We start from the raw sequence: 17,170 nt of genomic DNA, 5'->3' as shown, positions 1-17,170 counted from the left end.
CTGCCCTTTCCTCTCGCGCCTGCCTGCCGCCCTCACCCAGGCAGCTCCCTTCAGGAGAGGCTGCCCCTCAAGCCTTCCCACCCCGTCGCCCTCGTGGCGGCTGTGCGGTTAGGTCCCATCTCCACGGCCTCCCTGCGGGACCTCCACCGCACCCTGGCCTCTTCTGCCGCTGCATCCCCATGGCCGCTGTCCCCCCAGGCCAGGCCACCCAGGGTTCCAGAACACGAGGCCGGCCTGCCTGTCCACTTCTGCCCTTTTGCGTATACGGAGCCCAGTAGCGCCCCTCTGTACACATCAGCACCTCTGGAAAACCCTGAGCTGCCACCATAGCCGAGCTGTGCCCTCGCACCCTCCTCCACCTCTCCCTGACCTCTGCCCCGACCGGAGGGTCCCGCTCTGGAGAACCGCCACTTCCAGTGCAGGGTAACCCAGCCTCGAACCTGAGCCAGCGCCCTTAGCCCAAGACTCTGGAAGAACAGGTTTCCCAACAATGAAGAGTGTCGAGGACCCATGTTTCCCAGTCACGCTGCAGCCAATCAGAACTACCCGTAGCCCTGAGGCCACGCCATGCCCTTCTGCCTCCCGAGTGTGGGAGGGTCAGGGCCCGGACTCTGGAGCTGGGCGGGCGGCCCCGGTTCGAATCCTGGCTCGGGCACTTGGTAGCAAATGGTGTCAGTAATCGTCTCTGCATCACAGGGTTAATATGAAGACAAAGTGAGTTAACAGATGTCAGGTGCTTAAAAAGTGCCTGGCCATACAGGTGCTAAGTGAACTCTTGATGTTATTCTTACCCTGAGGATAACACTGTCCCTTCCCCTCCTCTCCTGTCAGCCCAGCCCCGTACCCCTCAGCCCCCCACCTCCTCCACAGAGCCCTGGGTCCTTCCTGGAAGGCCTGTGCCCTCCTGGAGACACACAGGCCTCCAGGCCTGCCGGGCTGTCCCCGCGGGGGCTTAGGGTCAGGGGCCGGGCAGCTTTGGGGAAACACGGGAGGAGTGCAGGCCCAGGCGGGCTCTGAGCTCCTCCCACGGCCCACCTGAGACACGGACTTGGTCCGTCTGGCCTTGGACCAGGGCTGCAGCTGGTACGGACAGTCTGACTCGGGTCCAGTGAGACCTCCCTGATCTGGACCAGTTAGGGCACGGCCACCTCGAATTATTATAAAGTCCAAATTGATAGCTACTTAGAACACTTAATGTAGTTTGATTATTTTCCCACACATAAGATGATTCGAGCAAGGCTGCTGGAATGCTTGGTCCACACGGGGTTCTCACCCTTACCTCCTTCTCCGGTCTGGGTGGCCTTCACCAGCAGCCGGGCCTCGTCTGGGCTTTCCCATTCCTCTGTTGCCCGGCGATGACACGGATGTTCTGAGGTCACGAGTTGAGCACTCCCCACACCCCATGCTGCAGAAGTACCTGTTCCCGGACGCGGGCCTCACACCGGAGCCCCGACCTCGGCTTTGAGCTCGGCCTCAACTCCGGGACAAGAGCCCAGGATCGAAAATGCCTCACATCCCTCCCCTGCTGTCCAACCGTATCTCCCCCTGAAACGGCACAGCTGGAAACCCATACAGGGGGCCAACTCGACTCATGTTCGTTCACCCGTCCTGGAGCCCAAGGGGCCTTGCCGACCAGGCCTCCGCCCGCCCTGCCGCCCAGAGCTGCCTCTTCCAAAGTCTGGGGACGCCAGTTGCCTCCTGCTTCACTGTCGGGGAAGCGGTTGCCTTAAAGCTAACCCAGCACTCGCGGTTGTTACCTGGCTTCACTCCCTGATGTGTCTGGGGAGGACCCACACTGCATCAGAGCCCTTTGTGGCACTCGCGAGGATTCCTGGAAGGAATCGGGCGCTTGGGAAGAACACGTGGTGAGACGTCAGGAGCCGGATTCCAGCAGCTGCTCTGCCATGGGCGCTCCGAGCCTCCTCTTCTCTAAGATGAGGCAGAGACGTCTCCTTTACGGCCTAAGGTAGGGCCTAGTGCTCAGAGCTGGGCCTCTGCCCCGGGGCTTGGGAAAGCAGGGCTTGTGACATCTCTACGCCTCTTTCTTGCATCTTCAAAGGTGTGTTTTTACAAAGATGAGATGGGCTGATGGGCCAGCTTTCATCTAAGCCCAAGCCAGGGCCTGTGTGCAGGCGGGGTGTCCCGGGTGGCCATCCTGGGGAGTGGGCCTGTGGGAGGGTGGGAGAGGGAACCCAGGTAGAGGGAAAGGCAGTGCGAGGGGCAGCCCTGAGCTGACCACCACTGGTTTGGTCCTATTGGGACCCACCCCCAGAAGCAGGTAGAATGGGAACACCTATCCACCGGCCGCCATCCTCCTGCACCAAGGTCACCCCGGGGCCGGGGGGCCCTCACCCCCCAAACCTCCAGCTCCACAAGCGAGTGAGTGTGTGTGCAGTTGCCCCCGGGCGACCTACCCAGTGCCGCGGGCCAAAAAGGAAGAAGCAACTGGAGCGGCTGAATCGAGGTTCCGGCAGGCGACACCCCAGGGAGCTGGTTGCTGCTCTGAGGGGCTGGAGTAAAGGCGGGCAGAGACGTGAGGGGTGGGCCCCAGGGGGCCCATGCACGCTCAGCCGGGGCCAGCGCTGCTTCAGCGTCTGTGAGGAACAGGCGAGGTCGTGCCTGTGGAAGTGCTCTGCCAGCCGCCGTAAGGGATTACACAAAGACACCATTATTAGCAAGTCACCGTCTAACATCCTTTGCTCCAGCGCTCCCCTGATGGCGACCGACCTCTGAGGTGGCCTGTTATGGAGGCTTATGTCACACCCTGAAATGACTCGCAGGGTAACCAGCTCGTCCCGGTTTGCCTACGACTTTCCTGGGTTTAGCACTGAAAGTCCTACATGCCCGTCACCGCCTGAGTCCTGGGGGTCGGTCACCCTCGCGGTCTACCAGGGCGTAACCCCAGGGCACGACCATCACTGCCCAGAGGCAAGCAGTGGGGATATTCACCCACGGGGGCCAAAGGTCACCCACACACATGTCCCCCTGACGGGTCACCCGCCACTCACCAGCCTCCACAACTGGGCAGCCCTGCGGTCACTTCAGACACAGCGCCACGTTTTCCCTGGAGTCAAAGATCCGGTTTCTTTTCTTTCTTTCGATAAACCTCATTGGTTCATTTTCAGACACTGTAGAAAATTTAGAAATTACAGAGAAAATGTAAAGAGGAAAATCTGAATTCACAGAGAAATGAAACAGTGGACACCTTTTAGGATATTTCTTTCCAGATGCTTCCTAGGCTTAGAGAAATACCTCTAGTATGATGTATGTAGTTGAATGGATATGTTAACATCTGCACACAAAATGGTCCTAGAATCTTAGGGCAGGAGGGACTCCTTTGGACCCAGTTCCCGAGCTTTAACAGATGAAGAAGTAACGCGTCTGGGGCTATGTGTCTCAAGAAGCCTCTTCACACAGTGGTTCCCTGACTCGCAAAGGGAGAGGACCGCCGTGTCCCCGGGAGCACAGGCCACGACCCCGGGAGCGCTGCGGTATTCCCGCGGTGTGGTCCACCTGGGATCTCACAATTAGCCAACGAAGCTCATCACTTAGCAGATAACGCAGCAAGTGGCCCAGTTACCGAGAGAGCACGTGTGCGATGGATTGGAAATGGCGCTCTCTCTTACTGCTCACATCAGCCATTAATTTTCTCCCCTATTAAATGCCTTGAGGCCAACACTCACAAAATTAAATTTGACAGGGATAGATGTGAAGTCCTTCGGACTAAACACTCCACTCGACAAAAACAGGTTGGGGGAGGTGAGGCCGCTCTCATGAAAAAATCCTGGGAGGCTGAGTCCAGCAAGAGCAGGTCCCGAGAACAGAAGCACAGGATCCCGAGAAGAGGAGAGGCAGGGCTGTGCTCCTAGGCGGACCCAGGGCAGGGGACGGGGCTGGACAAGGGTCTTGGAAGCATCAATAAAGAAACGGCTGAAGTAAATGGGGAGGCCTTCCCTGGTGGCGCAGAGGTTGGGAGCCCCCCTGCCGATGCAGGGGACACGGGTTCGTGCCCCGGTCCGGGAGGATCCCACGTGCCGCGGGGCGGCTGGGCCCGTGAGCCATGGCCGCTGAGCCTGCGCGTCCGGAGCCTGTGCTCTGCAACGGGAGAGGCCTCAACAGTGAGAGGCCCGCGTACTGCAATAAATAAATAAATAAATAAGTAAAGTAAATGGGGATAGTTGACCTAGAGAGGATGCTCATTTAGGGGACATACCCACGTTCTCTACTCGAGGTGCCCCACTCCTCCGCAGACCCCACTTGTTCAGACTGGGGCCGGGGACGCGTCTGGTCCCGACTGTTGGCAACTTGCCAGCCTCCTCTCGTCCTCGACCTTGGGCCTCCCTTTTTGTGCAAACCCTGGATGGCTGGAAAACTAGCTTGTCCTTCATCCTGTTGGATACAGTTCCTCTCTTCAGTGGCTTGAAGGGTTGACGCACGACAGAGGATGGGTTCTTTTATTCCCAGGGATTATAAGTAATACCCGTGGATAGGGTTTTGTGGAGGCGGACAACCTCTCAGGAACTTGAAGTTAAAGCTGTTTGGAAACAGAATATGCCTTGGGAGGTGGCGAGGTCCCTGTCGCTAGCTGGAGGGGACAGGGAGAGGATTCGAGTCCCTGGTGGGGAACCTGCTCCAGGGGCTTTGGAAGCGTGAGCCTGAGAGACTGCACGTGTCTCGTTGCAACAGGAAGATGCTTCTGCGGATGCAGTACACGCAGCTTCCCAAACATTGCGTGTGGGCCCCTGCCGCTGACAGAGGAGCAGGAAGGGCCAGCACATCTGTTTGCCTTCCTGCAAGGCTGGCCCCCAGTGAGCGAACGAGGCGTGTTGCATTTCCTCTCACACAGCAGCGCTCCTGTGTCAGCGTCCTGGGGCTGCTGGAACAGACCATCACGAACCAGGTGGTTTGGAACAACAGAATACGGTTGTTGCACAGTTCTGGAGGCCCGAAGTCCGCAAGCAGGGTGTCGGCAGGGCCCTGCCCTCTCTGAGACTCTGGGTACGTTGTTCCTTCCTTGCCTTTTCCTAGCTCTGGCTGGTTGCCCGCGATCCCTGCCATCCCCCGGCGTGTAGACGCATCACTCCAACCTCTGCCTCTGTCTTCACACGGCCGTTTCCCTTGAGTCCAGGTTTCCGTCTTCCTATAGGGACACCAGTCATTGGATTTAGGGCCACCCTAAGTTAGTGTGGCCTCATCTTAACTTGATTCCATCTTCAAGATCCTGTTTCCAAATGAGGTCCCATTCACAGGGACCAGGGGTCAGGACTCCAACATGAGTTTTCTGGGGGGGGTTGCAGGGGGTGTGTGCAGGGGGGGACACAGTTTAACTCAAGGCAATGCTTGTTCCTTCAGTCTGTGCACAGGAGCTTGGTGTGGAGAAGGAGTGGAGAGAAGTTAGGAGAGGAGAGGAGGGGCGGGGGGGACGCGGGAGAGCGCGCTGTCAGCACGCTCGGAGCAGAACGCCCTGCGGCAGGATCCGTCGTGTGTACACACGGCCCCAAGAAAGGGAAATGTCTCTTCCTATCATAGAGTTGGACTACGCATCGTTACGCAGCCACTGAAAAGAATGTGTCAGGAAGTCTGTTAATATGTTGGGCAGTGTGATCCCTATTTACAGTTTCTATCAAATAGAAACTATCACCCTAAATGCAGAGTGGAGGTTCGCAAAATACATTGAAAGGGCATTTGGAACTAACGTGTCTACATGCAAGCTAGTTTCAGAACCTGCTTTCTTTTCCGATCGAATATGTAAATATGCGGTTTCCTGGCGAAGCATCGTTTTAGTATCATCAGTGGTGCAGCAAAAGCTTCACTGCCCCGGTCCCCGTGCTGTTGCCTTCACTGCCCTGGTCCCTGTGCTATTGCCTTCTAAGGCTGTCAGCAACTTTTGGATTAGTATCAACTTATTATTTTTTTTATTAAAAACAAACAAGTTTTTAAAATCTATAGGTATTGACCTGGAGAAGTGTGTATACATTATTACATGAAAAAAGTAGTTTGCAAGGTAAAGTGTGTTGTATTATTCCTTTTGCAAAATAAGGGATATAACCATCCTGGAAACCAGCTTGGCTGTCCCTTATAACAAACACGCAGCTGTCACGTCACCCAGCAATTACTCTCCTGGGCATTTAGCCCAGAGAAATGAAGAGTTAGGTTCATCCCCAAACCTGTTCATAGCAGCGTTATTGGAAATAGCTGGAAACCACAGGTGCAATAGCTGGGCGCAAACCCAGCTGTCATGAGCTGTAGTACATCCGTGCCGTGGAATATCGCTCAGCAGTCAAAAGGAGCAAACTATCGATACCACAACTCGGTGAATCTCGAGAGAATTACGCTGAGTGAGAGAGCCAGGCCCGACAGGTCACACGCTGTAAGATTCCATTTATAGAACCTTCTGGAAATGACAAAACTGTGCAAAAGGAGATCATCTTAGTGGTTGCCCTGCGTCGGGGTCAGAGCCTGGGGACCGGGACGAGGTGGGTGTGGCTATGAAAGGGCAACACGAGGGGTCCTCCAGGTGGCAGAATGTCAGGATCCTGGTCGGGATGTTCTCACTGGGGAAACCGGGTGAAAGGTACATGGGATCTCCCTGCAGTGTTTCTCACAACTGCGTGTGAGTCTACAATTACCTCCAAGTAAAAAGATTAATTTTTAAAAACAGGGGGAGCCTCACACCCGTGTACACGTGGGAAGACGCACAGCCGACTGTTGACCCCTGGAAATCAACTCTGAAGACAGATTATTTACTTCTTGTTCAGCCTCTTAATGTTTGACTGTTCCCACAAGCGTGGGGGACTTGGTGATTTTGTTTAGGCCCATAAAGTAGCCCCAAAAGTATGCAGGGGTAGAGGGAAGGAGGGCAGAGGGCCCTACCTCGCCCACCCACGCCTGGAAGATGCTTGCTCGGCATTCCACGAAACTCCTGAATCTGGGATGCGGCCCCGCGCTGGCCACCCTGACACCGGCCTGCCCTGGGGCTCCTTCCTCTCGCTCACAGGTACTCATGGCTCTCCACCAAAGAGTAAGAGCCACGGAGCAAAGGGTGGGTGATGTCTGGGTCCCAAAGCAGCAAATCTCCCCTGAGCCATCAGCGCAGGCCAAGAATCGTCGAAGTGCCTTTCAGTATCGTCTCACATGACTCTCCTGAGATCCCTAGATGAGGCCTGTGGTTGTCCCCATTCTCCAGAGCAGGAGACTGAGGCAGGTAGCTAAAACGCTCACGCTTGACCCGGCTCAGACGACACTGTGGAAGCGTACCCCACTCAAGGCGCCACCTCTGACACCTTCAGACTGTCCCCCACTGTCCCTGACCAAACCCAGCCTGCCCAGCAGTGGCCTGGAGACCAGCCCCTGAGCTCTCTGAAGGCAGCAGCTCATGGGCCTAGCTGAGGGGAGGTTGGGGGGCAGCTGACTGGTAAATGGGAGGCGCTGAAGGTGCCCTCAAGCTCGTCGAGGCCCTTCTCCATGGAAAGGACGGGGACGGAGGCTGGCCTGGCGCGGACACTGCTGCCTGCACCGTGCGCCCGACCAGGAGGTCTGGCCGGGACGTGGGAGGGTCAGCGAGCCGCTCAGCAGCAGCTGCAAAACGAGAACGGCCTCCAGTTGAAAGAAGGCGGGCCCGTGTGGGGGCCAGGAGGAGCTCCTTGTAGGGCCAGGGGCCCGGCCTGGGCGTGCGGGGGGCTGGCAGGACAGAGCCCGGCACCCTGTGTCCCCCGACCTGCGTCTGCTTCTGCACTGCACACGCCCACACTGCAGGGGAGCAGGCGCTGGGAGAGCTGGCAGAAGATTCCAGAAGGGAGGGCTGGGCGGTCCTCCTGCCATCACGAAACTACTCAGGGTGTCCTGCGAAGGCCACTTCTCCGAGCGGGGAGGGAGACCAGGCAGGAGAGGGTCTGGGCCTTTCCGGGAGTTTCTCTTCCTTCTATCACACCGAGTGAAGGGATTACAGTCACGTTGCCGACCGACCGTGTGCAGATTCGGCCTGTAACGTAGGAGGGATTCACCGTAACTGTGTGCTCGAGGGAGGGGAAAACAGACAGACAGACAGACACTGCTGCAGGGAGGTGGGCGGCGGATCTCATCCTGGCCCACAGCCCCTCTCCCTGCACGTGTCCTTCTCACCTCTGGCTGCACTGGACTTCCCACCCTCCCCAGACACACCGCCGGGCCCAGCCCTGCCTCTTCACAGCCCCGCCTCTGCCTGGCTGGCTCCTCCCCCATCCCGCTGGGAAGGTCTTTGTCACCTTTCAAGCCTTGGCTCCGCAGTCCCCTTGGTCCCTGCTGGCCCAGGATGCTTTGCTTGAGGCCTCTTGTCCCTGTGTCCTGGTGCCCCTCCCTCTCGCGGGTGTCCAGACGTGGACCGTAATGACGCGGTCAGCCTGGGGCGCGTCCCCCGCTGGGCGGTCCTTCTCTGTGCCCCATGCCCATCGGAGCGGCCTTTCTGCGCCCTCCACGCCCAGAGCCAGGCACACCCGGCCAGCGAGTCTGGGGAGAAAGGACGTGGAGCCCACGGAACATTTACACCGTTCTTCCCCTCGCTCCCTGCAGGGGTCTATAAAGGGCACTGCTTCCGCATCAACCACTTCCCAGAGGACAACGGTTACGACCACGACAGCTCCGAGTACCTCCTGCGTGAGTGCCGAGGGTCCTTCGCTTCCTCTGTGGGTGGAGCGGGGGCCGGTGGTGGGCAGCCAGCTGCGGGGGAGGAAGGTGGGCCCTGTGGGGGTGGAGGGGGCTGGTCCCCGGGTGCTGCCCTCACTCCCTTTCTGATTCCGAATCGTTAGTTCGGAGGATGGAGTGTCGTTCAAGGTTGCCATGACGTGCTGGGTGTCCCGGGGGAGTTGCTTGGCTGATAGGACCACGCCCGGGTGCGGCCCGGGAAGATGGAGCAGGGTGGGGGAATCCCTGCTTCCCAGGGCCGCTGTCTTCAGAGGAACTGATTGCTGTGTCCGGTCCAGAGGTCAGGATGTAGGTTTGCCAGGGCCCGGCATCCTGGGGGCTGTGCCACCCCAAGCACACGGCCCGGCCAGCCCTGGACCTGCCCACCCTCCCCACCCCCACCCAGCATTCTAGTCTTGAAAAATCAGATTAAGTCACGCGCTGAAACAGCCATTGGGTGCCAGGCAGCCTGTGGGAGAACGTGAGGACAGTGGTGGGACCAGCCTTGGGTATGTGGCCCTGAGTGTCTCCGGCACAGACTGGTAGAGCCCATGAGCTGCCCCTGCCCGGGTCCTGCAGTGGGGCTGGCCCCCGGACTGGAACCCGGAACTCAAAGGACAAACCCCGTCCCACACCCTAAATCCAGATCTCGTCCGTGGGCACCTCCCTGGGAGAAAGGATGGAGCCTCAGCCTGGGGAGGAACCTGGAAATGGAAAAAACGGCACCGTTTTGAAGTCATTTTCCCCTTTTGCATTAGCCAAGACGCAGGCAGAGCTGCTCCCAGCGGCTCCCCTAGGGGCTCAGGCCAGCTTCATTTATGGAGAATCGATACCAGTGTGTCAGAGGGAGCACGCTTCACTCTGCACCTGCTTATGGATCGTTCTTTTCTAAGAGAAAGGATTTTGGTTCTGAGTCATCTAGTGAAATAGAACAGCGTGCGGTTCCCCTGCAGCCTGGGGCAGCGTCAGGCCCGGAACCTGGAATAATGTAGCCAGATCTGCCTCCCATCCCTCCTCCCTCACCTTCTCCCCTTCCTCACGCCTGTACTCTCTGCTTTCTGCGGGCCACCACTGAACCCAGCAAATGATAGTCCATAGGGCCGCCACAGATGGTTGTGCAGGTTGCACACTGCACAACTCAAGGGATGTCATTTGCATAGACTAGCGTATACATTACACTCTGTGAGTTGCATGGTGCGTGGCCTGCACAGCCATCTGGGGCGGCTGCTGGTGAAAGCCAGCCCTGACACAGGACTTCCCCTTGTTTGCCGGCCCAGGGCAGTCAGATGGTCCCTGAGGCTCTGAGGGCAGATTTGCTAACCTGGCCACCTTGGGACTGTGCGGAAGCAGCTCCTGGAGAAACACGCCATTCCCTCCCCACTTCCCACATGAACTTGCCTAAGGTTAATCGGCGTGGGCTCTGCCTCTTTACTCCCTTGCCCTTCCCCTTCATGGTCCCCAGAGTGCTGGGATCTCTTTCTGGATGGGCCTCATGGCACATCAGCCCAGAGGTCAGACGATGCGGCTTCCTGGGGTCCCAGCAGGAAGCAGAGGGGACGCTCCGATGGGATGAAGGAAGGGCATTTAGTGGAGGACTAATTACAGAGCTGTGGGCGGGGCTGAGGGAAACTTACAAGGGGCGGTGAACACACCGCGGCTAGCAACAGAAGGACCCCTTACAGCCCTCGGCCTGAACAGGTGGGAGAGGCAGGTATGGACGCTTGCACCAGGGAAGCTGTAAGGACAGGCCTCCCGGCAGGGCTGTGGCCTTTATGACAGAGCGCAGCCACCTTACCTCGTCCTCATTTGCAGGAAGGAAGCCAGGGGAATAACCGTCTCCCCTGCACTCTCCTCCCAAAGCTGGAGTCCAGGGACCCCGATGACCCGGTCCCTGGCGTCAGCCTCCCAGGGCCCAGAGCAGGACGGAGAGAGGTGCCCCGGGAGGGGCACACCGAGCCTGTGCTGCACGGTCAGCAACCCAGCTTCAGGCTCTGCTGTCCTCAACCCACCAGCGCTGCCCCGGGGCAGCCGTCAAAGCTCATCTGGGAAGGAAATGTTTCCTCATTTGTGCACCGTGGGGAGCCAGCGGGGTTCACTCAGGAGCCCAAGGAAGAGAAGGGGTGATGGCTTTGGGGCCTGTGATCTCGGCTGCTGGTGGGGAGGGCAGAGCTGACTCTCCATCAGGGAAGTGGTTTTCACCTCGGGGGCTGCAGAAACAGCGAGAATCGGCCCTGAAATTGAGCCCCAGAGTGCAGGTGCCTGTGAGCTGGGAGCCAGAGGGAGTGGGCAACATTCCAGGACAGAACAAGGCCGCGGTCGCCACGGCCATCCGGCCTGAGTTTCCCTGATTCCCTGCCGTTTCTCTCTGTTGAGCCCGCTGGCCTCGGGGCTTCCCGTCCCTCTTGCCCTGGGCCTGGTGCCCCTTCTCCAGGCTCCGCATTTCGGGTTGGGCGCATGGTTTCTGTGCTTACCCCAGAGTGCTGGTGTCAGGGCTGCTGAGAGCCCACGGTGAGCCTGAGGGCGAGTGAGGAGGAGATGCCCGCCCTCTGGGCAAAAACACAGATCCTTGCCAGGGCTCGATGTAGCCACAGGGACGTGGGCTGGACATCGGCCCCGCTCTGTGCAAGACCCAGCCTGCACCGCGGTTGGTGCCTGCACGTCTAGAGCTCCAGGTGAGCCCACGTGGCAAAGGACAGTGCTCACGTGACTTACGCGGGCAGGATGGACGGCTCTGGGCCAGGCCCGAACTCGGAGATGTTAGAGGCTCCAGGCTTCCCTCGCTGCAACCCCTCTGACCCACCTGCAGAACGAGGGTATCGAGGGGGACCCAGTCCCCCTTTGCCGGCCCCGCACGGATCAGAGGCGCATTTCAAAAGCCCACAGGAAACCTCCTCCTGAAACCTGCGGCTGTGAGAAGGCAGAGGGAGAAGGAGGGGGAGGCAGAGAGAAGAGCTTCATTTACTGCCCCAGACAAGCCGCTCTCTGTGCAGCAGGGCACACACTGGCGGGCTTACAAGCAGGGAGACAAATGCTGCCTTCAGAGGCTGAAAGGCCACAAACGAGCTCAGCTGGCTCAGGAGGGGGGGCCTGCCGGTGCCCCCAGCTCACTGTCCCCTGGCGGCCCCCAGGTCCACGGAGCCGGGATTTCTCCTGGGCTGGGAGGCCAAGCTCGGGGTTCTGCTCACGTACCCCTTCCCTTCCTCCTGCCTCCTCTCCCAGCCAGATGCTCAGGGAGGGGGACCCGCATCCCCCAGGGCCCTACAAAGCGCCTGATGTACCTTATTCCGTCAGATTCTCATCACAGCACTTGCAGGTAGTGTGTTCTTTTCTTAAGGCCACTGTAATAAATTACCACAAACTGGGGGGCTTAGAACAGCAGAAAGGTACCCTCACACAGAGTGGAGGCCAGACGTCTTCACTCAGGCGTTGCCAGGGCTGTGCTCCCTCCAAAGCCTCTAGCAGAGAATCTTTCCCGACTTTTCCAGCTCTGGCAGCCCCGGCATCTTTGTCTTGAGCTGTGTCATCCTTTCCTCCGCCTCCGTCCTCACGTGGCTTCTCCCCATGGGCTCTTCTGCTGTGTCGCTTCCTGTTCATGTTAGGGCGCCTGTCACTAGACTTGGGGCCCAGCGTGATCTAGGACGGTGTCATCTCAAGAGCCTTAACTTACTCACAGCTGCAAGACTTTTCTCCAAACCTGGTCACACTCATAGGTACCAGCAGTTAGAATGTGGACATAGATTTTGGGAGGCCACAATTCAACCCCTACAGGTAGGTATTACTACTCTCCCCAGGTTGTAAAAGAGGGGAGTGAAGTGGTCTGAAGCTGGCTGCCCTGGTTGCCCCGCTGGGCAGTGCACAGCTGCAGATCTAGCTCCGTGGGACCCCGCAGGCCATGGACATGCTCCCCTGTCCAGCCACCCCCTCCTCGGTGACCTCACGAGGTCCGGAGCTTCCCGGGGTGATGACGCTGGTGTTGACGGAGATGGGAGATCAAGGCTGTCACTTAAGGAGTGTGTGCTATGGGCAGGGCCTTTGCTAAATAAGCCTATTAGATGTGCAGAACCCACCCTGGATGTAGGCCTGTTATGAACTGCATCCCACTACTAGGGAAAGCCAGTGTTAGGGAGGCCCCACCTTGGCCAAGGCCACACAGCCAGCGTGTCACAAAGCAGGGTACCCGGGCCCGCCGAAGGCAAAGCCCGTGCCCTCGGCCGCCCATCCGGATCCACTCTCCAGCATCCCGGAGGCTTCACGGAGACAATGTCCACGAGCTGTGACGGGCCGTCTGACAGTGTTTTCGTGCCTGTTGCTGTGGCCTCCCTGGTGGCGCTGAGGGGATCTCCGCTGGCAGAAGTGGGGCCCACATCCAGGGAGAGTCTGAGACGAGGGCAGATGTGATTCCAGGCCACGTGGCATCCAGGGGGAGTGACCAGCAGGCCGGGGCCATCACTTGGTGGCCTCCACCCTGCCCGCCCCCCCCAGCTCCCTACCCACCTGGGGTCTCCAGGGCGGGATGGGAATCTTCAAAGTCAGCGGAAGGGCCTTGAGAGCCTCGGGGCCGACGCCCATGGCCGGGCCGGGAGGATGGCCAGCCCCACGGCCCTCTCTGTGTCTCCCGCCGGCCAGGCCTCGTGCGCGCCTCCAGCGCCTTCCCCATCCTCAGCGCCGCCCTCCTGCTGCTCGGCGGGCTCTGCCTTGGCGCCGGGAGACTCCACAGCCGCAAGAACAACATCGTCCTCAGCGCCGGCATCCTCTTTGTGGCTGCAGGTGAGCCGTCCGCTCTGGTCCCCGCTGCACAGAGCCTCGTCTGCGGCGTGCGGTGGGGATGACGGGGGGCAGGTCATAACATCGCCGTGGGTGACGCAGGTCCAAAGTGTGGGGCGCCGGGCAGGGAGTGGGGAGCAGCTGCTTAACAGGTATGGGGTCTCCTTCTGGGCGATGAGAATGTTCTGGAACGAGCAGAGGGGGTGGTTGCACAACACCGTGAACTGAATGCCACTAAATTGTGCGCTTTAAAGGGTTAGTTTTACGTTACGGGAATTTCACCTCAATTAAAAATAAGAATAACTAGTCCAGGTGTGCAGAAGGCCACAGGGGCAGCGCTGGTGCCTTACAAGCCCCTCCTGGGGAGCCTGGCAGAGTTGGGGGTCGGGGCGGGCCTCAGAGGGACGCTCAGAAGCCAAGGCCTGAAGGAGTTGAGCCGGTGAAGACAAGGGGAGACGCACAGGGCCGGCAAGGGGGCAGGAGCCCAGCGTGCCTGGGGCGGAGTGAGCGAGGGGGGCGCGGGGCGGAGCCCCACCTGCCCACCCTGACTGTCCGAGTCTCCCGGCTCCGAGACGGGCAACAGCACCTCTGCGCCCCCCAGAGCTGTGGGTGAGAGCAACCCACTCCCTGCCCAGTGGGTCCGAAATGGCCTAAAATGGTCGCTCCTCTGAGCCTAGCCGCGGACAGCGCGCTGCAGGCCGGAGGGGGGTCAGTGCTCACGCCTGGTCCAGGGGAGAATCCAGTGGCCTGAGTCGCTGGAGCTGGGGGCTTGGCGGGGCGTCTGAGGGGCAAAGCTCGGCCAGTGGTGTCCTCAAGACTCCGGGCAGCCCGGCGGGATGGAGATGACGGTGCAGCAGGGCTGGAGCAGCTGACTTCCCAGGCCTCGTTCCAGTAAATCCGCGTGAGAAGTGTCACAGAGCTCCGCCCGCAGCCCTTTCCTGAATTGTCATCAAAGCTCCTTGCACGGTCCTAACGGCGTTCTCGCTTTCAAAGAGCCTTTTTCTCACACCGGACCTGTGAGGCTGAGTGGAGCGAGGGTCCCTGTGCCTGGTCTCTGAACCCTGAATCAGCCCACTGGCACCGTGAGGGTGACAGTGAGGCTCCCAGTCACCGGGCCGGGCTTCCTTCACTGGCCCAGGAAGGGGCCTGCGAGGTGCGTGGCCCACGTAAGTCCCCAGAGGTCATCTCATCCCCATCTCTTCTCATGGCTCCTCTTGGAGAAGGAAGGTGACTGCCGTTTGCATCGCGGAACTGCGGGCCACAGCCACTCAGGGACGGACTCAGAATCTCAGGGCTCCTGGCTGCCATTCTTGCTCTTGTTCTCCCGCCCCACTTCAGTCTTTGTCTCCTTCCAGTGCAGTAAATATATGTGTGTGTGCATCTGTGGGGGATGTATGTGAGTGAGGAGTGTGTGTGTGTGTGTGTGTGAGTGTGTGTGCGTGTGAGAGAGTGTGTGCGTGACTGTGAGTGTGTGTGAGCGTGTGTGTGTGTGAGCGTGTGAGCGTGTGCTGGAAAGGAGGATCTCCTTAGGAAGAAGCAGGATGCTCCTTCCTGGCCAGGTCCCTGTCCTGTCCCTTCTCCTCACCTTAGCGCAGAACGGGGGCAAGGCAGGAAGACAGGGACACACGCCATTCTCTCTCCTCCAAGCAGGCAGATTGCTCAGGGTGTGGACTTGAACCCTGCTGTGGCGTTTGAATCCTGTCCCCTTTCCTTTCCCGAGGAAGGAAAGAAGACTTCCACTAACACCAGTGCCAATGCTGCACGAGTGCACCCCCATCACCCGAGCTCCTGAGGAGGTGGTCACGTGGCCCAGGCGGTTTCCCTGAAGTCACCCGGCGGCAACGACAGGCTGAGCCCAGGGCTGTCAGCCCCTAAAGCGCGCTGCCCCCTGCACTGCCTGCTCCCCCCGGAGGAACCTTCTCAAAGGCATCTCCAGATGCCCTGGGTCTCCAGAGGGGCTGTGGAGCCCGGGGCGCAGAGACACTCAGCTGAAAGCACAGGTCTAGCCACAGAGGAGAGGACGTGGCCGTGAGGAAACACAATGGCCATGCAGGCAAGCAGGGGCTGTTCGTTGGTCCCCGTTTATTCCCCGGATCAAGGAGCCCTGATCGTGGGCCAAGGCAGCACAGACCCAGAGTCACGAGCAGGGCCCGGCAGTGAGGTGAGACAGGCCGTGAATAATTCTAGGTGGAAAATGATTGGCGCCTCAGGAGAAGTATGGTCTCAAAGCTGGGAGAGTCAGAAGAGGACGCCGGTAACTTCTTTGGGAACGTGGAATCAGTTGGGGTGTGATTTACATTCTTATGGCTTGTGCAGAATAGGGGAAGGAGAGACAAAGCCAGCAGGCAGGGGAGGAGGGGCGGAAGGAAGCAAACCGTGATTGTGAAAACCCGTGTCAGTGGGGGGAGCACAGCGGAAGGGGTGAGGAGTCCAGACCTACAGCTGGATCGCTGAGCCCTTAGCAGGAAATACTCTAACCCATCCACGCTGGGATTGGTGCAGTAGGAAGATGGACAGAGGACCCGGGCAGGGCATAGATGATACGACACATTACGATAAAACACAATAGACTGTAATAGAACTCAAAGCATGCTCTCGGTGTGCTGGGCGCAGTGCTTTGTATGCATTAGCTCGTTGAATCCACACACCCACCCAGTGTAGTGCGTGCCACTGGCATTCCCAGTTTGCATGTGAGGACCCTGAGACATAAGTAATTTGCATAAAGTTCCAGAGATGAGAGTTGGTAGAACCCGGATTCAAACCCAGGCAGCTCGGCTCTGCTCAACCTCACTTATAACGAGAGAAAATCACACAAACACAGTAGTGGGTTTCGCCTCCCAGACTGGCAAATGAATTATAGGCTGATGAGACATTTTGTGCCGCTATGGAGGGTGCTTGAGCTGGGACTCTGAATTCAAACACAACTACGCACAACTCGAGATCGTGGGACAGAAAAAGGACATTAGTGGAGACCCCAGTGAGATCCGAGGAAAGTCTGGAAGGTAAATGGATAGTAGCACACCAGGTGGGCTTCCTGGTTGTAACAAATGTACATGGTAACATAGGAAGTTAATGGGGGAAAACGGAACGGGGAGTTGGAAAGGGGCTTTCTCTGTACTGACTTCACACCTTTTCAATAAATCTAAAATTACCCCCAAATAAAAGTTTGTTTGTAAATGCACACACCCAGTGAGGCAGCAGGTTCACTTCTAGGAATTCATCACATTTTTACTCACGTGTGTGTGGAATGATGTAGACGTAAGGCTGTCTCATAGCCGAGGGCTGGAAGCCACCTGCGTGTCCAGAGCAGAGGCCTGGGTAGATGCCCCTGCGGCGGTGTTGGTGCCATGAGCAGTTAGAAAGACAGAGACAGCTCTTCCTGTCCTGATAGGGAACTGTCTCTCGGGTGGAGACAGTTGAGTGAAAAGGCAAGGGGCCAAAGAGTATTGTGCAAAGAAAAAAATGGAAGAGAGAGAGAGAGAGAGAGATGGAGGGAGGGAGAGAGACTGGATGTGGATATGAGAAGGATATACGAGAGAAGATAACAGTAGCTGCCTGAGGAGGGGAACTGGGTAGTAAGAGCCTGTGTTTTATTATATACTCACCCAAACTCTGTACTTTATTACCCATTCAAAATCAACTACTTTTACTTAAAATTAGCAACCAGAACAAAGACATACCCACCAAAAAGGGGAGTGGCCACCATCCCCTGCCCCACCCATCTGCCCCCTGCTCCACCACCTGCCTT

The 17,170-nt window shown here is 58.3% G+C and overlaps 1 protein-coding gene across 1 annotated transcript in view; it reads left to right on the top strand.

Annotated features, from left to right (window-relative positions):
• The window catches only part of CACNG4 (calcium voltage-gated channel auxiliary subunit gamma 4), a 62,832-nt gene that overhangs the window by 42,204 nt on the left and 3,458 nt on the right, over positions 1-17,170 (top strand). Inside the window, exons 2-3 of the mRNA XM_024760794.1 lie at positions 8,548-8,631; positions 13,285-13,437. Of these exons, the coding sequence (XP_024616562.1) occupies positions 8,548-8,631; positions 13,285-13,437 (237 nt within the window). The remainder of the gene's footprint in view (positions 1-8,547; positions 8,632-13,284; positions 13,438-17,170) is intronic.

This window comes from Neophocaena asiaeorientalis, unplaced genomic scaffold (genome assembly GCF_003031525.2).
Source record: "Neophocaena asiaeorientalis asiaeorientalis breed wild unplaced genomic scaffold, Neophocaena_asiaeorientalis_V1.1 scaffold30, whole genome shotgun sequence".
Lineage (NCBI taxonomy): Eukaryota > Metazoa > Chordata > Mammalia > Artiodactyla > Phocoenidae > Neophocaena > Neophocaena asiaeorientalis.
The sequence above is the reverse complement of the archived record's forward strand: the minus strand, read 5'-3'. Positions and strand labels throughout refer to the sequence as shown.